At 35.4% G+C, this 26,810-nt stretch overlaps 3 protein-coding genes across 5 annotated transcripts; 1 reads left to right on the top strand and 2 right to left on the bottom strand.

The window, feature by feature from the left end:
* Positions 1–2,476: 2,476 nt before the first annotated feature.
* Positions 2,477–6,622, bottom strand: LOC105230585 (solute carrier family 2, facilitated glucose transporter member 1). The gene is made up of 6 exons (XM_011211438.4): positions 5,488–6,622; positions 5,291–5,401; positions 5,074–5,234; positions 4,210–5,017; positions 4,044–4,146; positions 2,477–3,990 (listed from the first exon to the last, which is right to left on the bottom strand). Exons 1-6 carry the CDS (start codon positions 5,497–5,499, stop codon positions 3,737–3,739), a joined length of 1,449 nt encoding a protein of 482 aa, XP_011209740.2. The 5' UTR covers positions 5,500–6,622; the 3' UTR covers positions 2,477–3,736.
* Positions 6,623–7,074: 452 nt separating this feature from the next.
* LOC105230587 (TWiK family of potassium channels protein 18) lies at positions 7,075–24,280 on the top strand. Of its 3 annotated transcripts, none has more exons than XM_011211441.4 (9): positions 7,075–7,215; positions 22,061–22,475; positions 22,561–22,717; positions 22,799–22,926; positions 23,066–23,298; positions 23,353–23,579; positions 23,638–23,764; positions 23,821–23,922; positions 23,986–24,280. In XM_011211441.4, exons 2-9 carry the CDS (start codon positions 22,337–22,339, stop codon positions 24,052–24,054), a joined length of 1,182 nt encoding a protein of 393 aa, XP_011209743.1. In that variant the 5' UTR covers positions 7,075–7,215; positions 22,061–22,336; the 3' UTR covers positions 24,055–24,280. The 3 variants fall into 3 exon arrangements, with proteins under 3 accessions (XP_011209743.1, XP_011209741.1, XP_049317602.1); XM_011211439.4 differs by having other exon boundaries at positions 7,168–7,312; XM_049461645.1 differs by lacking the exon at positions 7,075–7,215 and adding an exon at positions 20,011–20,679.
* LOC105230588 (uncharacterized) lies at positions 24,130–26,715 on the bottom strand. The gene has a single exon (XM_011211443.4). It carries the CDS (start codon positions 26,264–26,266, stop codon positions 24,938–24,940), a length of 1,329 nt encoding a protein of 442 aa, XP_011209745.1. The 5' UTR covers positions 26,267–26,715; the 3' UTR covers positions 24,130–24,937.
* Between the last annotated feature and the right edge of the window lie 95 nt (positions 26,716–26,810).

Here is a 26,810-nt window from a genome sequence, read left to right as displayed (position 1 = left end):
GCTATGTGCGACTCAAACTGAAATGAAATGAAAGCTGACGAAATGAAATGAGCAATTAAACGTTTAATGACTAATGATCCACAAATATACCTACATACATACAAATGTACATATATGTACACATATCATGTATATTTAGAAATAGATCAATTAGGAAGGAGAAAAAACTTTCCGGATTCACACAATGCGAGATAATTGCAAAGCAACATCTGTGGAACACAATTCAATTGGAACACAAGTCGAACTCTGTACGACTATAAATTAAAAGTTTTAGTGTTTTTAAGATCATTTTCACAATTTACAGTTTCGCATACACCGCATTCGCCTGATTTGCCTTCGTGTAACTTGGTGCTATTCAGCAAATTGACATAACCACTCCGAGGGGACCGTTTTGACTTAAGAGAGGATATAAAAGCTGAATCGAAGAAGGCTCTGATGGCCATCACGACGGAGGATTTTTCCAAGTGCTATGATGACTGGCAAATTCGTTGGCACAAGTGTATTGCGACGAGAGGGGATTACTATGAAGGAGATGAAATAAACAAAATTGACCTTTCAATTTGATCACAGTTGTATATTATTAAATCTCAAGGCAGAGTTCCCATTGAGAAGGTTAAACGATCATTTTGAAGGTAGATGCATTGCTAAAATCTTAGCAGATTACCACTAGTTTGTAATGTAATAGTTCATCAATTTATCATAACTTCAAAATCGTACGTGTTAAAAAAGTTCATTTAAGTTTTTGGGTTCAGCAGGTCCACCTCGATAAAAAATAGCCATTTCATTAAATGTTGGAGCACAAAACAAAATGTCCAGTATAATTTTATTAGGACTGGCAAATGTTTAAATAAATTACATAATGTTTTAGAAGAGCCCAGGCCCGTAGCCAGCTTTTCATTTCGGGGGGGGCTGAAGTAAAAACATATATAAACTTTGAATTTTCTGTTTATTAAAAAAAAACAATATAAATTCATATACATATTACTTAAATTATTTGGTAGTTGTAACTTAAATAAGTAATATTTTTCTTTTCTTCTTGTTTGCCATATCATTAACTACTTCATCTGGATCTATTTTAATATCCCAGTGCACTGCAATAACAGCAAGTGCACTCAGCCGCTCATTGCCCATCACACTGCGTGGTAAAGTTTTTATTCTTTTTAAGGTTGAAGAAGTTCTTTCGAAGGAAGCGGTCCTCACTGGAAGAGTTGGTAAAATTGTAAGCAGGTAGTGAATATTTTTAAAATACGTTGCATCGCAATGTTGCAGTAATTTCAACACTTCTATGGTTGGATCTATTGTTGATAAGCTGGCACACCACAATCGATACTCTGATTTTAATGCTGTCATTGATATTTGCTCCTCGAAGTAAATAGTTAAATTTTTTAATTCTTCGGCATTATCAATTGCAGCAAAACCTGGGAGTAGAATTTGAAATGACGAGAGTATATCCTCATTCACTAATAAACGTTCTGTCATGTTTTGAATCAGAGCATCAACGCATGGAATAAATATTGTAACTCTGAAGTGGCTTTCAGGGGTTGTGCAAGGTGGATTAGCACGAGTAGTTTGACGCGAAGTCACTCTAGGCACTACAAGATCTATGTCATAAAAATCTTTAGACATTTGTGATGCTGTTTGGAAAATATCGTTGAAAAAACCATCCGCTGTTTCTCTTATCTGGTGCAGAGTTCTTATTAATTCTTTGGCTCGGTTCATTGCTGATACAAAATCCATAGATTTTTCTTGGAGTTGCACAGACAGTGGCAGCGTTAAGCTGAACAATTGCTCACAGACTCACAGACAATAGACTAAGCAAAAAATCGCTTTTCTCTACCGCTGCTAAGAAGGCTGATGCTTTAGACGAAATGGACCATGTCTTACTCGAAATTATTTCCAAACTTAGTACAATGAATTTGAAAAGCTCCACAAAGCTTATAATGCTTTCATGCCTTTCTATAAACCTTGTTTCACAAAGGCGAACAAGTCGTCTTTTTTTCCTGGAAAGTTGTGTTTGCATTTGAATGGTTTCTAAATAAATTTTCTATTTCACTGACAATACCAAGGCAGTTCCGTATTGAAGGTAATGACATAGTATTAGAAAGCGCAAGGTTCAATCGGTGACTAGCGCAATGAACATATCGTGCTTTTGGATACAGTTGTCTTATCCTGGTTTGCACTCCACTTAAATGCCCTGATATGTTTGCTGCTCCGTCATATCCCTGGCCAACCAACTTCGCCATATCAAGATGGAGATCTGTACAACGCTTAAGTATGACTTTTGATAAGTTTTCAGTCACCGTCTAGTGTAGTTGCGTACGACTGTTATAGGTTTGAGCTGAGTTGTGTATAAGAGTTTCAAAAGATTCAGTCAGTGATAAATCTTTTTTATTTGCGATTTATTTAAAAAATTTCCTTATTTCGGGGGGGGCTTCAGCCCTCTAGCCCCCCCCCTGGCTACGTGCCTGGCGAGCCTCAAGAGATCTCAGTTGGCAATTTAGCACACATTTTCGCAGTGTACCACAAACTGGGGCATACTTCGTTATTTTTAAACAAAGATTTTTTCTTTATAATTAATTCACTTAAGTTAACGCATTTTATATACGCCATGCATGTACATGAGTATAGTATTTATAGGCTGCTGAGGAGCCTTTTATACGAATATACTAAAAGAAAACACCTGTTGTAATGATCGCTTAAGCACGTCAGTTCGTAAATATTCACTTAATACTTGTATGTTGGTAATATTGCAAAAAATGGCATGGTAATATTCTGAAAATTATATCTTCCGTAACAAATGTGTGCGCCTGTAACTGTATAATAGCTATTGGTAACCAGAAGTTTGTGCAAATTTATTAACCGAGGTCAAAAGAGGACATTAAGTATTTTTTATAGTTGAATGTATGAGATCCCCACTTTGTATACGGGATGAAGTGAACTATACGCTGGTGGTTTTCAGAACTACGCAAGATGGAACAAACCTGCTTGTGGCCCATTTTGGAAGTGATTCATATGAGCACACTCTGGGCCTATTTTAATGAAGCCTCTTTGAAAGTGTGTTAGACGACAATGATATTCTTGTCATTTCGATATATTGAATATATCGTCACCTGAGATGCAAAATACGGTATCATCAAAAAAATCGAAATTGAGTCTCTTATTGATTACGATTCACTACTTCAAATTATGTACATAATATTACATATGTCCAACATTTTCAGGTTCTGTGCTCAGATATAAACCAGTTTTAATCAATTTTAAATTTTTTTTCACTCATGTTCCATTTTATTCCTTGTTTCATTCTTGCCACTGTAAATTTCCGAAAACATTGTTACGTTATTTTGCAATTCAGGTGACGATATGTATGTATGTACATATACAATCTTATATCCAAGTCGACTATTTTGACACAAATAACTCTGTACCTTGTTGCGAGTGAAAAACTTTGCGATCGAAGCCATTGAAGATGAATAGGAACCGAACTCATCACTGAAACAGACAGCCAGAAGATAAAAATTAATATTTTTCGGAACTGAATTTAGTATTTTGCATTCTATTTTAAAAGTCAATAACCATTTTTATTAAAAAAACATTTTTTTAATAGAAAACAACAGTAATATGTTAATTTAATTTTTGAGAAATGATTTTTCTTCGATTAAAGAAACAGTAAGAATCCAGACAATAAACTTGATTTCAGTAATAAAAATTGTTTTCTATCAATTTCTATAACCTCTCCTTACGTTACTTTCGATTTAAGGCCATTGGCCATCAAGGGTTTCACATCCGACGGCTCGAAACCTCGTGTCTCCGGTACATAGCGCCACGTGAGCAAGAAGCAATATATACAAACACCGCCACAGGGTAGGAAACAAAATGGACCAATTAGGCTCTCTACAGGAGGGAAACACATACCGATCAAGAAATTACCGGTCCAACATGAAAAGTTCCCGGTAGCCATGGCCACAGTACGAGGTGGTAATTCAAAGAGTTCTTAAAAGTTCTAAGTATTTAGTTGTTTTAAAGTTACACTTTGGCAAATTTACCTGTTCCTATAAAGAATGGTATTGGCCCCAGGCCCACATTGAAAAATATTATGAAGGAAGCCATGAAAATAACGCAAAGTATTGGGAACCAGCTGACGTAATCCTAGAATTCATTTTAGTATCCAAATTAAATGATTATAGTAATGCTAGAATTTACGATATTTACAATATACTTCAGAGCGAACCCCAAGCCAATTAATGATACAGCACAAGCACCCGCTGAGAGGAGCATGCAGGGACGTCTATTGAATTTCTCCATTAAAACCAAACTAATGAGCGCAAACACGAAATTCAGCACACCAGAACCGAAATTTAACCAGGTGGCATTGTCGTCAGAAAATCCGCATTTGGTGAATATTCTTACAGAATAAAAGAAAATACCATTAATTCCGCTCAAACCTTGACAAGCGGTAAATGAGATAACAATTAGCAGAGGCAGGCAAAATTCTGAGTTCTTCAGCACCGCCCAAAATCCAAGTATTTCACTAGAGGTAGCGGCTGAAGCTTTCAATTCTGCAATTTCGGCATTTATAGTTTCTTCAGCATTTTTTCCACGTAAGCTTTTCAAGGATTTCCTGGCCAATTCTTCGTCTTGGCGCACCTTAATTAACCAACTGGGTGATTCCGGATACAAAAAGGCCGGCAAGAAGCCAATCAGAACAAAAATCAAGTAGGAACTTAAGGCCAATTCCCAACAACTCTCATTGCCAAAGACTTGTTGTAAACTAAATATTTGCCCAAAAACAATGCCTCCCGTTATGCCAAGTAGTGTGAAGACGCCAGCACTGCCACGCAGATGTATGGGCGCGCACTCCAGCAAATACATCGGCTGTGAGGTATAGACTAGCGCAGCTGAGATACCGATCAAAAAACGACCGAATAACATCATCTCGACGAGGTGAGCCATACGGCTGAAATGCAAAAGAAGTCCAGCCAAAGATAACAAAACTCCGCTGAATGCAAGACAACCCTTTCTGTAAAAAGAAGTGGCGTGAAACTAGTGAATCAATATACATATATATTTCCACACCTTCCAAATTTGTTGCTTATAGATCCAGAAATATAGGAACCCAAAATACCGCCAACCTGAAAAATTGACACTATGCTAGCCCATAGTATGTCCGCCTTCGTTGCATTGAGTTGAACGTTGTACGTTCTGGACACACTTGCGATAGTCCATTTTTTGATCACCTTGAAATCGACAATGCATGCGATTAGCTGTCTATGGCAATATTATCCAAGCTCACCTCAGCAGGGGTATTCATAACCCCCAGCGCATAACCAAGGGGTATAACAGCACCGATGGTGGTCCCGACACAAATCAGCAGCAGCATTGGCGTCCACCCAACTCGTTTCGGCTGTTATATTTTAATTATAATAATTTATTCATTACATTAAAATACAATGGCCGGACAGTGGTGAAATTTGAATGTCTTATGCTTACATCGTCTGGCATCTCGTGAGCATTAAAATTTCCTTTTTTGTATTATATATGTACGTGTATATCTTCAAAGGAATTGTATTTTTTATTGAAATTATTTCCGTCAAAATTACAAGTCATCAAAACGACTACAGGCAATTCATTACAAAACAGAAATACTCGTATAACAAGTATGGAGAGATAAGTTCGGTTGTAGCCGACCATTGTACACGTTCAAATTTTTTAGTTGTTGACGAAACGGGAAAATTTCAGAACAACATCTACCGAATTCGGAGCTAAAATCTACTGTCTATCTTATGATATATTTACTAACACTTCACAAATTTATTCTATATATTTTTTTCATATAAAATATTATTATTCCCACTATATGAAAACGTTAAGTAATGTTAATAAGTATTATTTTGCATTATATAAGGAAGGTCTCGACGTTACTCAATTATACTCGAGAACATGTTCGCACTCAATTTTATGAAGATAACTCACACACTGACGACATATTGGCATAAAGTCTGCAGAATAAGGAAAATTATCATATTGTATGTAGTGCAGCGGAGCTGAGGTAATCGGTGGACCGATTTCACAAACTATAATTTAATATTGGTAGTTGAAAAAGTCCTTTCGTATTTCTAATCAAACTTCAACTTATTTTTTCTGACATTTATAATGAACTTTAATGAACCAAATATGTACTTTTGGACGACCACTTTTTGCCATTTTTCCATCAGTGTAAAATTTTTCAAATCAAAACTTCCCAGCCAAGCTCTCCCAGTTTTTGTCGGGTCATCAAAGATGTGTGTAGTCTAGCGTTTTCCTGATGGAAGACGAAGCCCCTTTGCTTGCTTCAATGCTTGCTATTGTTAAATCATCTTACAATTGGTCTAAAGTCAACCACATACATTTATGTTGGGTATATGTTGGCTAAAGCAAGTGTTACTTCTAGTATTGATCATAACTGCTATCAAACTCCTTTTAGGTTAGAGTACAAATATCGCATGATAAATCACACCGAAATAACACTGTTTTGATTCCATCAACTTCTTTCACATTAAAAAAGACAACTCACTGATAATTTAATAAATAAAAACGAAACATGCAACAACAAACATGTAACAATTCTTTTCTAAAAAATCGAAATCGATCCATGTCACCAAAGGCTTATCTGAATATTTCCTATTCCTTCCTATTGACTTTGACGAACTATTTGTTTGTTTAAATAGTCAAAAACTTGTGGCCACGGTTTATCTACGATTAACATAGCTTATTCTACAAATCCTTAAGTTTTCGAAACTTTTAATTAACCGCTCATCTGCTTAATCATTTCATATCGTCTGCGCAGAATCCACAAACTCTCTCTCTCGACCGAAAATCGCCGATCGTTGGAAATCGTCATAAGCACGACGTCAATACCTAGGAATCACCACGGAAAAATTTCAATTTCGAACTCTTTTGATGGCCGTCGCAACAAAATAGTGTCAGTAGTGATTTCTCTGCCGGACGGCGAAAAACGAACCGCGTCGAAATAGGAAAAGTTGGCGCGGCAGTGACCTTTTGTCATAAATTTATACCCGGCGGCATTTTAATTCGTCATTTATCTACATATGTATTTTATAAAATTATGCAAAATTTAAAAAGTGAATTTAGTGTTATTTTTTTGTAGTCATATACTTACATGTAATTTATGATAAATTTTGTTTGTGTAAAAATTCGTGGCAAAAATAAATTAAATGCGTATGTACGAGTATGATAAAGCAAAATAGATTTTAAAAATATAGTAAAATTAAGTGGATTCTGCTTATCGCGCAACAAAAAGCCCTATGGAAATCAAGTAAATACACAAACCTTTTTGAATCTGTGAAAAATTGTTATATTCTTACATCCATACATATCAGGATATTGTTTACACAAGTTTTGAATTGTGATATTGTTAGTAGCGTCCATATATACATATTTCAATAGTGACGTCACATTGACTCTTAAGATATACAAATGCAGCCAAAAATACAAAACCATTGTTTATACATATTTAAATATACATATATGTACATATGTATATGTACTATATGAACTGTTTTCGTAGAGTATTGCTTAGGTGAAGATTATCGTAAAAACAAACAAGGCGATGACGTTCTCCCAGCTCTTCCATTTACAATGATTACAGTTTTTATTCGAGGGCTGCCGTGTATAGGAAAAAATAAAAGAATTCTTACCGATTGCTTTCACCAAAGAAACTTGATATTTAGGTAATCACCAATTTTCTACATTTGTATCAGATGCAAAAGAGATCCTGGGGTTTGAATTTAATTTAACAGCTTTGATGGTGCTTAAGTGATTCATTGGAATTGGTCTAAAAATTTCAGAATGGGGCTGACTCCGCCCACATTTAGTCAAGATCGGATACCTCCAGAACTATTCGACCAATGAAGTGAGCGAAATTAGTCTGTAACCACTCCTATTTCTTATATACCATATCACAATTTTAGTTTCCATAGGAATCTGTCACTTTAGAATAAAACCTTGCACAAATAGTGTCCCTACGGTATGCCATCTCATGTCTAAATATTTGTATTGTCCTTGCTTGTTTTGAAACCATAACTTATCAATACCGGATGTAGTATAATTGAAATTTATAGAAAAGCTTTTCCGATAATAATGTCTTGTGAAAATGTGTGTTTGTCCAGTTTTAAACGAAGCTCTTTATGGTGACCATCCCTAATCTTTGTCTTTATTTATAGATAATCTAGTGCCTGATCGAAACATATGTTTTTTAATTAACAAAATATCGGTCACGTATTATTGTAATCTTCCGAACGGTTTCCAAGCTACAGTGGTTACTAGTTTAAAAAACATACTATAGCTTTGAGAAAAACGCTGTTGAAGTTTACACTCAACTTACCGGTGCCTTGCAGCTGCTGCTAAAAAACTGCTTTAAAACGTTCCAGATCGCTCGAAAACTCTTTGCTAATTGTCGAATAACTCGATAAGTATTTGTCGAACTGGCTTCAAGAGAAACGATTTTTGTAAATCTGACTATCCTTAACCCCTTAGCGGATGTATTAGATTGTAGTTTAATGTCGAAAATGTGTGATACCGGCATATCATAGTTTCGTTATTCTAGCAGACTTTATGCCAATATCTCGTCAGTGTGTGGGTTAGCTTCATGAAATTGAGTGGAAACATGTTCTGGAGTATAATTTAGTAAAGTTGCAATGCAATCAGACTAGTAGCCTACAATAGTGATTTCCGGCCTTATATCGTTAATGTTGTTCAAAATGTCTGATATTTCACTGAGATTAAGTGTATATATTTTCTTCACCATGATGTGAATGAAGTCGATTTAGATCTTGTTTTGAAGATTTTTTTGCATAAAATCGTCTAACTTCAAAATTTTTTGCACTCAATTTTTAGGTCGTTAAAAATAAAAGAAATAACTAGTCATTTTTTTCTTTGATCGGAATATGGGTCCAAAACCATGTCGCCAATTGATGGAATGGCCCATATATGATTGTTATTCATTTACGGTACCGTCGATACGATACTGTAATGAATGATTACTTTTCCCCAACATTTTCATAGCATGTACAGGTTTATAGGTGGATAAATGATCATCATGACGTGATTGGTCGATTTATTCATATATTATATATGTACATATGTAAGAAATTGTTTACCAATATTAGAAGGTAGCCAGGAATTTGATACTTGCACACTGCGATATTATAAAATTTTAACTACTCCCCGGACTTAGGTCCTCCCTACACTTATTGAATCATTTCCACGCCTACGTATAAAACATTATTAAAAATACATAAAATGAAACAACTCATTCGTTAATCAAAAGATCGATCGGATCGGATATTAAGCATGATTTTGCTAACTATACTAACGCTAACTTATAATAGCGCCTGTTCAAATCATATGCACTCTAACGAGTCCCCTTCGTACTTAAAAATATTAGTTTGATGTTCGGGTATTGGCACATCTTACGCACGGTCTCTGCTTATGTGCGCGCTACGTAAGAATCCAACGAATTTAAAAGTTCGTGCTAATTTTTTTTTACGAAAAGTCCCTAAGCGCAAATTAGTGTGGACATCACTATTGTTTTGCTCAAGTTTCCTGACACGTCTGTCACTAAATAAACGGCGTGATGGCTGGCATATGTGCATATGTATTCAAATATGTACATATGTTAGTAGGTGACAGATTTCACATTAAATTAATAATTACAATAATTATTTCTCATGTGTGCTAATATTTATACATACGCTTCGTTGTTGCCAAAAACAAAAAAAAAAATACTTACAAAAAAACAATATTTTCATTACACAAGATGTTTATTTTCTTTCAATACCATCATAATTTTTCGCGGTTTTCAGGTTTTCAGAATTGATAGAAAATATTTAGTCCAGAAAGTTGAAATTTAAAACAAACTGTAAATCAAGTTAAGTAAAATTCGATATCACCGCTCGAACGGTTAATCAATGTTTGGGTGTTAAACGAAAAATATATTAAAACATGTGAGGAAAAGCTAAGTTCGGGTGCAACCAAACATTTTAAACGCTTGCAACTTGCACGAATCAAAGCCATATTGGGTAGTCGAAAAAGTCTTTTCGTACTTCAACTTATTTCTTATTTATAATATTAAACCATTTTGCCATTTCCGCTAGAGACATTCCATCAGTGTAAATCGAAATTTTGAAATTTCCGGTACGGAAGCGAGCGAACCATTGTTGCGCTACACGAACTGACACAGCATCTTCTCCGTAAATTTCTCAAATTTCATTGGTGGCAATCTTCTCTTTTTATACAAAAATTTCAAAATATACCGTATTGTTTCATTATTTTCACTCATTTTTGAACGGCTGCAACTTTTTTTCAACTTCCCTGAATTTAATTTTTTTGGTTAAATGAAGCTTATAATCTCACCTTTCTAACACTAAATGGTATAGCTTAATGTGATTGGTAGCACTGGAGGTATACGACTGGAACGACAAAGACTTTTTCGACTACCCTATACATATGCTATATATAATTTATACTCTGATCGATATAAGGTTTGTTAGAAAAAAACGAAAACCATTATATGTATGGATGTAGTAGGTGGGAGTTGTAAGGTCAGTCGTATATTCGACAATCTTGATATTAGTTACATGGGGGCTAGATCAAGTTTTCGCCCAATTTCATCTATTTTAGGCACAAATCTTTCATTTTCATTAAGATAACTCACATATTAGCCTTCATCTGCGGTATAAAGTCACCAGGAAGTTCGAAAATATATACATATGTTAGGAATATGGTGCTAAGGGAAGCATTAACCCAATTCATCCATTCAATTCCAATTTTGATGCACATGGGATTCCACCAAAGAGGCGGTGCCATGCCCATCGTGCAATTTTCGTTTCGGGTGTAAAATTTAATATCTCTGGAGTTTTTAGTTATGGATTTACTGTGCCTTTAGTAGTTTTTAACACTACCGTTATATGAGGAGTGAGCGGGGTTATCTTACGATCTCATCCATTTTCACACTAACTGTAGGGATTCTTATAATATTTGTGTAAGCAACGTACATTGAACTTATTAGAGGGCGGAGCCCAATGTACCCAATTAGAGTTTTATAGCTTAATTAGGTGCTTAGTTATGGCACTTCATAAGTTTTCGGTTAATGGCATTTTGTGGGCATGGCAGTGGTCCGATTAAGCATCTACAAACTTGTAATACCAAGTTTTATCAAGATATCTCAAGACATACAGAGTCAACAGATCATTCATATATATGTACATAACCCTACATCTATCTCGATTAGTTTTAGGTGATACGTACAATCGTTGGGTGAACAAAACTATTATACTCTGTAGCCACATGTTGCACGAGTATAAAAATAGACTACAAATGCGGTGAACTGCCATAAATTTTATAAGCGGAGCCATTCAATCTAATTTATGAAACACCTCCCTTACGATATGACACAAAGAACTTAAACTGACCAAACAAAAGATTTTCATGTGGCTCTTGGCATAGATCTATTTTATTTAATTGCGTACAGGAGCTCGTAAATTCATTGTACATATACATACATATGAAAAGATACCAAGGTATTACATGTGAATGTAGTTGTGTAGAAAAGTAAGGAAATAAATGAATTTCAAAGAATCTTCGTTTGATTGATCAAACGGTTTCGTGGTTTTTTCCAAAAGTTTGTATGTTTTCTATGTATACCTTCTTCGTAAGTGTTGCGTTTGAAGGTTGTAATATCTTTTTCCATAAAATATCTCTAACTTAGGTAATTACCATACTAACTATTACTCAATCACTCTTTTCATAAACAATTGCAGATAAACACATATGTATGTACATATGTATATCACCTGCACATGTACGTACGAGGGTGGGTAAACAGAATCTCCCCAAGGTACTAAAAGGAAAAAGTCATGACGCACAAATATACCACAGATGTTAGAATGGTCGGGTGTTTAAGTTCCTAATAGCTGTGGCTTATGTTTCAAATAACAATGAAATACAAAATAGTTCAAAATAACGGGTGATTTTTTTGAGGTTAGGATTTTCATGCATTAGTATTTGACAGATCACGTGGGATTTCAGACATGGTGTCAAAGAGAAAGATGCTCAGTATGCTTTGACATTTCATCATGAATAGACTTACTAACGAGCAACGCTTGCAAATCATTGAATTTTATTACCAAAATCAGTGTTCGGTTCGAAATGTGTTTATCGACAAATTTTGTTCAGCGATGAGGCTCATTTCTGGTTGAATGGCTACGTAAATAAGCAAAATTGCCGCATTTGGGGTGAAGAGCAACCAGAAGCCGTTCAAGAACTGCCCATGCATCCCGAAAAATGCACTGTTTGGTGTGGTTTGTACGCTGGTGGAATCATTGGACCGTATTTTTTCAAAGATGCTGTTGGACGCAACGTTACGGTGAATGGCGATCGCTATCGTTCGATGCTAACAAACTTTTTGTTGCCAAAAATGGAAGAACTGAACTTGGTTGACATGTGGTTTCAACAAGATGGCGCTACATGCCACACAGCTCGCGATTCTATGGCCATTTTGAGGGAAAACTTCGGACAACAATTCATCTCAAGAAATGGACCCGTAAGTTGGCCACCAAGATCATGCGATTTAACGCCTTTAGACTATTTTTTGTGGGGCTACGTCAAGTCTAAAGTCTACAGAAATAAGCCAGCAACTATTCCAGCTTTGGAAGACAACATTTCCGAAGAAATTCGGGCTATTCCGGCCGAAATGCTCGAAAAAGTTGCCCAAAATTGGACTTTCCGAATGGACCACCTAAGACGCAGCCGCGGTCAACATTTAAATGAAATTATCTTCAAAAAGTAAATGTCATGAACCAATCTAACGTTTCAAATAAAGAACCGATGAGATTTTGCAAATTTTATGCGTTTTTTATTTAAAAAAAGTTAACAAGCTCTTAAAAAATCACCCTTTAGAACGATTGAATATATGTATGTATAAACATATGTACATATGTATGTACATACATAAGCTTGTACCTAGGCATTTTAATGTTATTAATTACATAACTTAATATACGTACATACATACGTATATATGCACATTTTTCTGTGTATATATGATACCGTAATTGTATAAGCCCTAGCTTTCGTACTTAATATTCAACTGCGCCAATTGCCGTGGGATAAGTCTCCTCAACACCGCATATACATACGTACATAAGATTCTATCGAGCATATTACGAGAAAGAATAAAGCCCATCGTCAACAAACTGATTGGACTTTATCAATGTAGCTTTAGAGCTGGAAAATCAACAACCGACCAAATGTTCATCATGCGCCAAATTTTGGAAAAGACCCATGAAAAGAGAATCGACCCACACCACCTCTTTGTCGATTTCAAAGCTGCTTTCGACAGCACGAAAAGGAACTCCATTCCGTTGGAGAGACCAGGTGGAGAGGGACATGACTTCGCTTGGAATCTCCAATTGGCGCCACATTGCAAAAAGAAGAAACGACTGGCGCGTTGTTGTTAACTCGGCTATAAACACGTAAGCAGTTTCTACGACAGTAAAGAAGAAGATAAATACTTATTTGTCAGTGTGTCTCTATATGGGCACATTCACATACTTACATATGTATGTATATAAATAAGTGGCAGTGCGGTGTATTTGCACGTGTTCGTTATATTTAGCAGATTTTTCAAATATACGATCACTATATATGTACATATTAGTGAGTTGTTCTGCGTTTCGTTCCATTACAGCTTTTGATCTTTTCAAAGCGAAGTAACGGTCCGTCCAAAGATTTGTCAGCAACACGGTCAGCTTGATTCAGCGTTCGCATGTCGGCTTGTTACTCGCAGTCACAGTCGCAGTCGTTTCGCTTCAAGCACCTAATAATATTCCATTTAATTATGCGGAAAACACTGCGTATACATACTTACATAAATATGACCATATATGTCTGTCTGTCCGTAGTACTATTAGGTATATATGTACGTATATGCATGTATGTATGAATGTGTGAAAAGGCAGAAAATTTTGCTGTTGCTGTTAGACTAAAGTGTGTAATTGCAAGCAATTTGTTGGAAACTATTATTTTTTAAATAATGAAGTAATAAAACATTAGCATTTCATAAAAGTAAATTAACATAGTTCGTAAAATGTTAACATTTATTGGTAAATGCAAAATTTAACAATAAAAATGTAAAATCTCTAAAGTGCTAAATGAATGCAACAGCAACAACAATAACCTGTTATCGAGTTGAATCGAACAGCTAAATAACCTTTAATGCTTTTGAGTACAACGTTTTTGATATGAAGTCAATTTGAATTTTCACACAGAATTTAACAAAGAAATTTATAAAAAATAATAAGGACGCATATCCACACTTGAATAAAAAAACTTATGTATGTTCATAGAGTGTTCGAAATTTCCTAAATTTATTTGTTTTTTTACAAACTTCCTGAAGATTCAATTGTCCTAAAAAACTGGTGAAAGTTTTACACTGATGGAATAATGTCTCTACGGAAAAATTACAAAAAGTGGTCGACCAAAATGATACATATTTGTTTATTTCTTTATTAGTATAAATATAAAAAAATAAGTTGAAGTTTGAAGAAATACGCAAAGACTTTTTCGACTACCCAACATAACGTAAATAGGTCTACAACTTTGCTCCCGCCGTTTTTTTTGTAAATTTAAGGCTTTATTGTATAAAAACGGTCCAAAATTGTTTTCCCTTATTCCCTCGAAAAGCAATACCTAATTAACACACGAAATGCTTTATGATCCATTTTTTTGTAAACTAACACTAGCTTTCCAAAAGTTCTATATTTTTTAATACCTAATAGAAATCATATAGATGGTAGCAGTAGAGTAATAGTATTATCTATGTATGTGTCAGCCTCAGTAAAACGTGGACGGGTCCTCAGCCGCACTTTTCTTTCCCGCAAATGTCGAGAATTCGGCTCAAAAAGTGACATTTTCAGTTGAGAATAAGTTTGGGATGCAAACAGATCTCTACAAATATTTTATTGGGTTAAGGTTGGAGCAAATGTCCAAGATCGATATTAAACGATTTAATCGCCCAGTGCTTGACCCTAGAGACATCTATTGGAACATGCAATACAAATGAAGAGAGTTTTTATAAAAGCAATTGTTCTATTATAGACCACAAGTGAGCTAGATTCTCTTTGTTTATTGTTACTATTTGTCGGGTTGCACTACAGGTTATACCATATACATATATCAAATATATTCAGAGAAGTAAATATTTATGTTCGTAATTAATGACCTGCGTAAAAGTGTTCGATCCAACCACTTGTGATTATTTAAAAATTCCCGCACGAAATTGATGCAAAATAATTTACAAAGCTTCTCTCTTCTTGGGATGATACAACAACACGTACAGGAACATAATTTCTTTGTCAATCGCGTATGTGAACTATTTTTTTAGTAGTGTCGATTTTTAAAATACTAACTTCCATTATAAATACATAGGAATTAATTTCGTAGGCAAGTGCCTTGAGGAACTACAAAGAATACACAATTTAATTTTTGTGAAATGTTTCCTGGTGTTGCTTGTTTTCGAGTAATTGTTGGCTCTCTGCGGATTAAGTATTCGTATTCAGTTAACAAAATTGTTGTGAGCAATACCTTCTATTTTGTTTGTACCGCCTTAATGGATGACGAACCACCTTCATAGCAATAACGTTTCTCATGGGTTCGACACTCTGCCTTTTAACAGGTGATTTGCTAAATCGATGATGTTCCAATCAAATCTTAATTTAAACAAATATGCCTTTATTTACAGTTTTGTTCCTACGGTGCCATGAATATACAACCCCACACCTTTTGAGCTGAACTATTTTCACACTTTGAATATTTTACGGTACACCAGCTAGAATTTACCTAATATATGTATCGCCATAAATTCTTCAATAAATACAAGGTCTCAATTAGTGTACTCGTGTTTCTCTCATTGCTTTCCGTTTGGAATTTTAGGTATTTTATCTAGTCATAAGACTGCATAATTTTAAGGTCAATACCATACATAATCATGTTTGATTTATTCTACTGAATTCGATATGTACAAACAATTGACACAAGAAACACAACTTTGTTATCCAGAGACTGGATCATAAATATTGCGGAAAACTGGCGTTAACGAACGAAAACCAAAGCCCTTTCATTTCTAGGAGTAAGTTATATTAAAATCGATAATTCCAAGTACTTTATTTTTGGTTATGAACTCGAAAGTCATATTTTATGTTTGTTTTGTTTATCACATTAGCCTGTGCTATTTTGGATGCACAGTTTGATTTCTCTGGAATATATCCAAACAGCAGGTGGTGCCATATTTCAGAAAATTAGCGAAGCATAGTTTTTTTTTGTAATCGCTTACTTTCAAACTAATAGTTTTTTTAATTTAGCTATATTTTAAGTAATGATCATGAGTTAAAAACTTGCCAAGCCCATCATGCGCACCACAAATTTTTCACGGGAAGTGGGCAAAGTTTAGGTTTGATTGTGTTTAGTTTGGTAATGGGCTACATGAACATTATAAGCCAAAGAAGACGATGCCACGACCCCAACCAACTTTTTCACTGGTTCTACGTAGTAATTCGGGTTTCCTAAACGACAACATTCCTGAGGAGATAGAAATTATATTTTGAAGTATATAGTTGACTTAAAAACTTTTAATTCATTTGTTGGCTATACATTTTCGCTCAGCTGTGGTCAGGCATATCATGAGCACTTTAATAAATAAATAATGTATACTTGAATCTACATTTATTGAAAAGTGTTTGTGATTACTTCAATTGAAATAAAAATAAATAATGCATGTTTAACCGATCAGTAAGGGTAACAATAAACTTTTAAAAATATTTAATGTAACATATTCTTTCGTATTTCATCACAACTACGCGCCCACATAGCAATTTTTCAATACCGATGAACACCTGTTCTCCCTTACCGCCCATCAACTCATGCCAAAAGTCGCTTTGGGAGCCATGTTACAGCTGGTTCGTGCTTTTTCTAAAATTGCCTACTCTTTCGCATTTGCTCATTCAACCACATTAGCCTATTAAACGCTATTTCTATTCATAATTCATATTTTTATCCATTCAGACAAATTTCAAAAAATGTGAAAAACATACATACATATGTATGTACGAGTATACATATATACATAGGTATGTATTGCGTGCCCGCGTAGTAGCCACTCACAATGATCACAAAATGTCTTGACTATGTCATTGAAATAAAAAAGATTTCAATTGAATTAAATTTCTCATAATTTATCATAAATAGTATATGGAGGAAACGTAATAAAAGCAAAGTTGCCTGCCAAAATGCAGCTGTCATTATGTTATACATACATACATACATGTATTTATGTATATTTACATATTTTATTTTCATATTATACGTAATTGGCAATTTTGCAAAAAGTGACGTTTTCTAGTATACGAAAATCCACTTAATATCAAAGTGATCCAAATAATGGTGATGCCTTCGCTGGCCCACTGCAAGTCATTCAAATTAAACAACGCTTTTCGATCATTAGACGCATCCTCAGATACACCCCCCCTTATGCCACAGCCCCCGAAATAGTAGGCGCCGTGTACTTGGGTATAGTAATAACAATGACGACTGGCGTCAGTAGCTCTCATTAAATGTCTGTTTGGTCAGAAATAGACGGTCACAAAACCTACTAGGAAATTTTCTCTTCCATTAGCCGATGGCCTATGCGGAAAAATTTAAAAGAATATAATTGCAGTTACTGTAAATCCATACGGTTCACAGATAGGCCATACATAACATCACTCTTAGGGCCACCTTTTGATACATAGGTATTCTACAAACAAAAACAGTATTTAAGTACCTGCTAATAAATTTTATATTAGGTTAGTTTAGATTATGGCAGATGGTTGATCTAGAGAGATCGCACGTGGATCGCTGCATGTAGTCATTTGTGAAGGCATAGAAAAGAAGAACTCCTATGCTCGAACTTATAGATTATCAAAACGCTTAGTTGGCATTACAAATTGCACTGACGGTTAATTTTCATTCCCGCCAGTTCGGTGGGATGTCTGAAGGTATCCGCTCCCAAGTGTTTAAACCTTGGCCTCCCAAACGCGGGACAGTCAAGAAGAAAGTGTTAATTTGTTTCCACCTTATCTTCTTCCATACAGTTTCCTCATATTGCGTCTGGTGAGATTCCTAGCTTCACAACATGGACGCCAATAGGGCAATGATCTGTTAAAACCCCCACAACTTGGGAGAGACTAGCCATACTGAGGGCAAAGAGATCACTGGATCTCTTGCGATCGATATTGGGTCCAGCTCTAAATAAGCTCCCTCGAAGACCAGCTATCTTCTAGTAGTAGATGCGGTATGAAATCAAAATGGGTGAGAATGATTTCTTTAAGGAATCCAGATTCTCTGAGTCTAATAGTAACTTTCGCAGCCCTACACCTTTCAACGATGTCTACGGGCATTATGTGCAAGATGGTGTTAAATGTCATGATTGAAGTGGACCTTAGTGCACCACACATGCTGATGAACGACGCCCGTTGAACGATGTCGACCTTCTTTGCAAGTGTAGTCTTTTCTAGAGCCCTCCACCACATAAAGACTCTATAGAACATATAGGGCCTGACTATGGTGTCGGAGAGTCAAAGGACCACTTTCGGTGAGACACCCCAACTTTTGCCAATGGCTTCTCTACAGCAGAATAAGGCTATCGATGCCTTTTTTGCTCTCACAGCTATATTCGGCTTTCATGAAAGCTTTCTATCCAGGATGAACCCTAAATATTTTACTGTATCGATCGGTTACAGACGGATGCCTCTCATTTATTTACATTTCGGTTAGGTTAGATGGTTGCTTTGGGTTGGTGGCGAGACCACTTCCGACTTTGTTACAACGCTGAGATACCATTGCGTCAACTCGTACATGGTACACAGGAACTTTCCTTTGACTACATTTTCTGCATAGACAATCAGTTTTTTAAGTAGGCCGTTAACGATCAGGATCCATAGTAGAGAAGGGAGAACATCACCTTGTGGGGTTCCCCTACGGCTTGAACGAATTGATCGCACAATTAGAGTACCGTTCATTTAGAAAGTCGACAAAGGCGGCGCAGTCCTCTTGCAGCACTCCGAGAGATACCCTCCCAGAGGACGTATTGCTCGGGAAGTCTGAAAGTGAGCATCAAGAGCATCTGGAGTATATATTCGCTGCTTAGGGTCTACTTCCCATTTGCGTTGTTAAGAAAACCCGCATATAGAGACCGATTTTGGCATTTACAGTGTATCTAGAAATCTTGTACATTTCAGGGAAAATAGCTGCTATTCTATTCACATCTATGTATGTTCGCCTTAATGTTTTTAAACTCATATAAAACTGTAAGCTAATCAATAATTCACTTTACTTATGGACATAATCATATTATTGCCCAGCTGGAACCTGCCTGTTCGTCGTATTATTTCCTTCCGCCCGTGTCAACAACTAAATATACACTGTTGTCATGAAGCAAAGCTATAAATACACTAACAAAATAAATAAGTACAGCTGCGAGCAATGAAATAGAATGTAGTGGTCACCAACTCTCTAAATAGTTTTCAATTGTTAATAAAATATTACTGGGTAGAATAACCTCAATTTTTTGTCACAACAACTTAACGTCTCTTCATAGATATAGAATATTGTTCGCCATGCTCAATTACGAAGCATAGCTCGTTGTTGGCCTAAAGGTTTCCAATAGGATCGAGGTCAGGAGATCGAGCTGGCTGAAATGTTTTGCGTGTCCTCATAAAATATACTTACATGATATTTTTATATTCTCCGTTTAAAAAGGGGAGGAAACTGTCATACTTACTTTTAATTCGAATTAAAAACTATTATCTTTTTTGAAGTCAAAAGTGGTTTAACGAATGCTCAATACTATTTCAATGCTCGCAGCTGCATGTATATATTATAAGCAATAATTTAGTTAAATTCCTAATACTTATATAAAATATTAATTAATTTCTGACGCACTCCCGAGTACGTGCTTTATGCACCTTACATAATTTATAATAATTGAGGTTATGTGACTAGAATCATGTAACTTAAAAGCGCCTTTAAAATTCGTCTTATATTCCGAAGCCACATATTAAAAACTAAAGTACTTCCTTGCATTCACGCACACGTACAGACAGTTCAATAACATTTGTGAGTCATACGATTTAGGCTAATGTACAGTATTTTCTCCCAAAGCACCCGACAAGATTTTGTTTTAGTTTTGCTTCTATGCATAGTATTGGCAACTGGTTAAAACCACATGCAGACACAAGTATAATGTGCATAGATATTTATAAACTTAAATGTGTCGATGTAGTCTTATCACAAAATCGTCGTTGTGTACATACGTATGTATGTATGTATGTATGCAAACGTCTTCTGTCATACAAGCAGCCAAATGATCTTTGTTGTTATGTTCGGAGTCAAGTTTTTAAAAGTTTATACATATCCGCACTTGTTTCGACGCACGTGTGCCAGAAAATATATTTCAATTGCAGTTTATATACATAAATACAGACATACGAGCGTACTTCCACACAAAAGCATCGTACATTAGGGTGTGTTGAAGCACTTGAAGTAGCATATTTACTCAAAGCGTTGTAATATGTACTTGAGCATATTGAGGTATGTACATACATATACATATGTACTTAGTACTTATACTTATATTAATTAAACAACAACAAATGTAGAAATTAAAGTTTTAAAGCAGAAAATAAAAAGTGTATATATAACTGTGTTTTTTAGCGCTGAACCGATAACCGGCACTCTTATTGGAAATTGTGGAATTACGGTGTTTCTGAGCTTCCATCTGATTATGAAGGGCCACTTTGTCCGGAGCTGCATCGAAAGTTGTGAAAATATTCGCGATTTAATACCATTTTTTGGTCGAGATGAATATTTTAAGTAACTGTAAATAACTCAAATAGCGCTTGTATGTTACGAGCATCTTTAATTTACGACTTTTCCAAAAGTTCTGCGAATGTTTTCAAACGAGTGAATTTAGTAATCACAGCTCAAAGCAATTTATTCTGCCCAGGTTCTCAATATGTAGGTTGCCTTTTTTATTTCTGGATTTGAAAACAAAAACAAATACTAATCACAGAAAATATCTCTATGGTTTTTTTAAATACTCTCCGTTAAGACCTAACTACTTTTGGATGCGTTTGAACCAATTCCCAATTCTCGAAGCACTTTTGCCACATCAACTGCTTCTTCTGTTGGCCTCTTAGTTTTTTTTTTCTTTCGCAAAGGTACAAAACGAAGTTATTCGGTGGCAGGTCAGGACTACACAGAGAACGACTCATTAAATCGATGTTTTGTGTGCTCATAAATACTTTTCATTCCAGGTGTGAGAGCTCGCATGGTCGTGGTGAAGAGTGATCCCTATTCGGTGGTTGGCTTTCCTGATTCCTTGAGAGACAAGTGACACAAATGTTTGTATATCACGCAGAATTAACTGATGAGAACATCGTTCTAGTGGCTTGTTTTTCTGAAAAACAGGCAATCATTTACTTGGAAGAGCTTCGCGCGCTAATAGCTTTTGTTAGATTCGGTTCTTTTGGAAGCACCCATTTCGTCGACTTTTTTCAACATTTCTCTCAACCAATCGGCACTTGCTTTTATCCACGACAGGCGGCACATGGCATAATAGCTTCCGGTACAAGAACTGATTTTGGACGACCTTCACGAAATTCGTCTTGGAGTGATCTACAACTTCGATTGGAATCACCATACCATCGCTAAATACTGGTTCTTGATGGAACTTTTTTTTTGGCCGAGATGCATATATTAAGTAACTGTAAACAAAATTAATAGCGCTCGTATGTCAAACAGTTTTGAGTTGCCAATTCCCGAAATATAAAAGGCAACCTACGTATTCCTTAACCATTGTTATAAATAGAAATATTTTAACAAGAATTATTAATATAAAGTATTTATTATAATTGCCATTGACTTTTACTTAGTTTTCTAAAACGTTACTGATTTTCTCGTTTACTTTCAGTTGACGTCCTTATCGCCATTAACTATACAGAACACACAACTAATGATACGTATCTGCTGTTCTGTCGTAAAGCATGTCCAGTGTTACAGAGCACAGAGGTTCTCTTTTGCAAATTGGAGCAGATCGTAGCTCCGCTTTAATAGCCGATCGCTCGCTAAAACTCTTCTTTACAAAGCATCGCCGAAGAAGACACACAAGTGCACACACTCACTCCAGCATACAAGAGGACGGTCGTAGTGCTGTTTGAGGTGACTTAGAGTGAGCGTTGTACGGAAAATGTCCTCACGCCGCAGCTCATTTCGAAAACGACAAAAACCCCCTTTCGAACGATTCAAAGATAGATGTCGACAATTTACAGCTTTTATGTTTAGTAATGTTGGCATCATACTTCTTGTAATAATCTATACCATTGGAGGTAATTCGAAACTCTCCCAACTATGTACATTCAAAAATATTTTAGATTTTCTTTTATTGAACGCAATTACATTGACTATATACAGGTGCCTTCATTTTCCAAGCAATTGAATTATTCGAATACGAAAGATTCAACAAACACAAAACTATAAAACCCAACATAACAGCGAAATGCCTGCAGAAGATCTGGGACATAACTGTACAGAATATAAGTTTCTTTGATAACATTTATTATAAGGAAAGGTAGGTATTATGAACTTGAAATTTGCGTTGTGGAAGTACTCGTTTTTGTACATTACAGCCTTCTCCATTTCAATCTTACAGAGTAAACGAAATTTTACTGGAATTTCAACGGGAAGTTGCGCATGAAAACTTAATTGATCCAGATATTGACAAACAATGGAGCTTCTCGGGTGCCTTCCTTTATTCACTAACGGTTATAACTACTATAGGTGAATACAATCTTTGAGAGTGCTAGAGCTAACTCACTCGCCTAACATACTACAATGATCAAGATAGATACAGAATTACAGAAAAGCCATATTCTATCGCATAATATTTATAATATTTTCATTATTTTTCATTCCGCAGGTTATGGGAATATTTCACCAAAATCAGATTGGGGCAAATTAGTGACCATTTTATATGCAATTATTGGTATGCCGCTTTTTCTTTTATATTTATCGAATATAGGCGATGTTCTAGCTAAATCCTTCAAATGGATTTACTCCAAAGTATGCTTGTGCCGCATTTGTCCGGGTGTTGCAAGACGAAGAATCATACGGGAACGAAGGAAACTGCGGCAATTGGCTATGTCTAAAGCGGTAAGTTTGAAACTTAGCAACAGAGACTATTAAAAAAAGCACATTACATAACAGCTGCAAGATATGGAAAGTCGTCGGTATACGAGCAGTAGTAGTGACAGTCGGAGCAGTAACAGTTCCTCGAGCAGTTACTACAGTGAAGAAACTGAAACTTCGACCCAGAGTATGAGTGCACTGGAAAACTTTGAAGAAGAGAATGATTCCGACATTGAAAGAGAAATACGAATGAATACTGACGAAATAACTGTACCGCTAATGGTTTGTGTGGTCATAATGATAAGGTAGTCTATAGTTTATAAAAATATATTAAAATCGGCTAAGGCAATTTGATTTCCCCAGTTATATATTAGCTGGAGCTATTTTGTTCAGCCGTTGGGAGGAATGGGGCTATTTGGATGGAAGTTACTTCTGTTTCATATCGTTAAGTAGTATCGGTTTTGGCGACTTAGTGCCCGGCGAACGGGTGGTATGCTTCTAAATATTATATTGTTAACTAGAAAACTAATCCATTTTCATTTCCAGATTACTGCCGATAAAGACAAAGTGGAGGTTAGTTTTATACTTTGTGCTGTTTATCTGTTACTTGGTATGGCGCTCATTGCTATGTGTTTCAATTTAATGCAGGTACATTACAACGAAATAAGATTCAATGAGACCAGAATTTGTACATACAAATCTCCTTTTCAGGAACAAGTCATTCATAATGTGCGCGCCATAAAGCGGGCCTTTAAGTCCTGCTTTGGTTGCAGAAGATGACACTACGTAAGACACATTTATTAAGTGTACAGTAAAATAAATCGTGATACTAAGTTGCAAATATATCTTCGAATAATATATGTGGATATATTTTATTATACAATAAATATTTATAACTGGTTTAAGGAATAATAATATTAATTTAAATAGTAATCCAAATGTGTTCGCGAACAAAAAGCAATAAATATTTAAATAAAAAATAGGTGTTTTTACGGATATTAATAGACCCATCAAATGGTTTTATTTATAATTGTTTCAAATGTTATTAAAATAATGTGTTTAATTGTGTACATTAATTTTTTGTTTCTATATGCGCATGCATACAAGTATATAGTACATATTTATCTCATAACACATACTAAAAATACACAACCAAATATTTTCCACAATAAATAAAACTCGAAGCGAATAAGACAAGTTAATTAAAAGATTAGTCATAAATTAATCTACAAATCATGGTAACATAATACCCATATTCCAAAGAAGCAATTTTGCATATCGGGAACATTTAAAAGACGATATATTCTTACAAACAACTATAATTTCCTAATTACTTTATTGCATTTTGCACATGTAAAAGAAATAACGAGCACAATAGATGTTACACATTTCTTTGTTTGGGGTGAAAAAATTTAATGGCTACATTTACTGCAAAATGGCATATTGACATACCTATATTGCATTTCATGTAGCCAAAATAGTTCCACCAAACGAAGACAAAGTTACTCGCTTAAATTCTAGTAAATATAAAAATAAAAAGTTTGTGTACGCATACAAACGGCACATCATGGTCCTAAAGTACATTAAATTTTATCCATCAAATTTACAATTCTTATTAATATCTCATATCATCTACATATTAACATGACTTTTGTTGAGAAGATCATCTTAAGTGAGGTACATGTGAGGAGCGGTTGGATGATTGTATTGCATTCGAACATGCTTTCTCCATCATAGCGGCTACTGTTACATTACTTGGCGGCAAATTCCGAACGATATTCGCGTCTCGATGTTCCCGATTTCGACTTTCTTCTACTTCTTCCAAAGGTGGTATTTTGCATAAGATTTTATATTTTGGACATGTAGACGACGCCTTGTTCACGCAAGCCTTTTTAAATTGTTGTGTTAGCTTTGAAGACATCACAGGTCTACTAGGTTCCGTCAACATATCAAAAGCTGTTTTTCTATTTATCTCGTATTTCTTTCGATCTTTCGCTGCTGTTGCGAAGAACCGATCCGGACTTTTCGGACGTAAGTGAGCCGTAGAATATTGCTGCTGTTTAAATGTTTTGGGTGTAATAGTTGTTTTGGGATCCACTATAATCTTCCGTCTCTTTATTTCCAATTTGTACGAGCCAACAGTTCCTTGTGTCGAAGAAATCTTTTTTATGTTTCGCACTTTCTTGACACTACAACTAGAAGGTAAACGTGGCACATTAATGCCATGACGAGAGTAAGTTCGTACTGGCGTCAGACACTTACGCCACTTTGTAACTGTTCCTGGTGTTGACATGTACGAATTCTTTGTGTTAGTTTTCATCTCATTTGTTGGTTCAAATCTGGGTGTTAAGTTTGGAATATCTGGTATATTGAAACCCGACCCAGAATCACCACAATTTTCATTTAAATGTCTGTCGATTTCTGATTGTTCACATTGTATACGTACGGTTTTTGTACATGGAGTTTGGAGGCTATTTCGTCTTGCCAATTGAATGGGTGCAGACCCTCTTGCACGCAACAACTCTATTGTTTGATATGCTTGAGCTAAAGTGCGTGGACGTTGTGTATAATTTTCTTTATTTGTGTACTTCATTTGTTGCTTTATAGTATATGAAGGAGTTGGTGACGGAGCAGGTGCAGGTGTGCTAAATGCTAACGGCGAACGTCCACGATTTATTTCGTCACCGCCCTGTAGGCGCCATGTTCTCGATGGTGATATACTATCTCTTTGCTTTTCTGCTGTCCCCCTTAGTTGATCAGTAGTTTGTAATGGACGACGTTTTCTCCGGGCCAAATTTTTTGTCGCTAACGCATTCAACATAAAGCAGCAACGCCTATTAGGTATAATGTTCTGGAAACTAATGCGTCCATTCTGAATTTCCGGAACAAATATCTCTGATTCGAAACCATTCGCCTCTACAAGAACTACATTATTACCAGACAACAGCTTTATTCGATACTCCACTTTGGATAAGTCTTTCTTCAAGGACATCACGAACTTGAAATTTTGACTTACAGAGATTAAAAATTTAGTTCCAGCAAATTTTTTGGATTTTTGTAAGAATATAATCTCCTGTCCTTATAATTTCAATGAGCAATGCAAATTTGGAAACAAATCAAAAATTTTAACGTAAATAAATTTGACAGCTGCATTCCGGTATCAGATAGGCAAAAGGAAAACACAAATACGAGTTGCCACTTTTATTGTAATCGTTATGTTTGCCATTGTCATCAATCAAATGATTATTGTGGATTGTGAATTACGTTAGGTAAAGATTTTGAATGTTTATGGAAAGAATTAAAGAAAAACTTCATATCAACGTTATTCTTCACTTCAGAATATTTTTTTATTGCCATTCATCCTATTGGACTAATTTTAGAATAACTAGTGTATAACATTCACATACCTAAAACTCAAATCAACACTTTTCACTCTCTTTTAAATTATTATTAAAATGTTCCAGTTCTTTCAAGATTGTAAATATAAAGAAATTTTATTTTCATATATGGGTCCTTCCTATTTTTAATTTGGAACC

This window comes from Bactrocera dorsalis, unplaced genomic scaffold (genome assembly GCF_023373825.1).
Source record: "Bactrocera dorsalis isolate Fly_Bdor unplaced genomic scaffold, ASM2337382v1 BdCtg070, whole genome shotgun sequence".
Taxonomy (NCBI): domain Eukaryota; kingdom Metazoa; phylum Arthropoda; class Insecta; order Diptera; family Tephritidae; genus Bactrocera; species Bactrocera dorsalis.
Note: the sequence above shows the minus strand (reverse complement) of the source record. Positions and strands in the feature narration are given on the sequence as shown.

Bases quoted from the DNA above. Each gene is read 5' to 3' on its own strand.
- LOC105230585 (XM_011211438.4), bottom strand. The intron at 5,018-5,073 runs GTGTGGAAATAT...TTCTTTTTACAG, and splicing joins ATAAGCAACAAATTTGGAAG to AAAGGGTTGTCTTGCATTCA. The intron at 3,991-4,043 runs GTAAATTTGCCA...AGAACTTTTAAG, and splicing joins ACCATTCTTTATAGGAACAG to AACTCTTTGAATTACCACCT.
- LOC105230587 (XM_011211441.4), top strand. From the start codon at position 22,337: ATGTCCTCACGCCGCAGCTCATTTCGAAAACGACAAAAACCCCCTTTC. The intron at 23,299-23,352 runs GTAAGTTTGAAA...ATTACATAACAG, and splicing joins AATTGGCTATGTCTAAAGCG to CTGCAAGATATGGAAAGTCG. The intron at 23,580-23,637 runs GTAGTCTATAGT...TGATTTCCCCAG, and splicing joins TGTGTGGTCATAATGATAAG to TTATATATTAGCTGGAGCTA.
- LOC105230588 (XM_011211443.4), bottom strand. From the start codon at position 26,266: ATGTCCTTGAAGAAAGACTTATCCAAAGTGGAGTATCGAATAAAGCTG.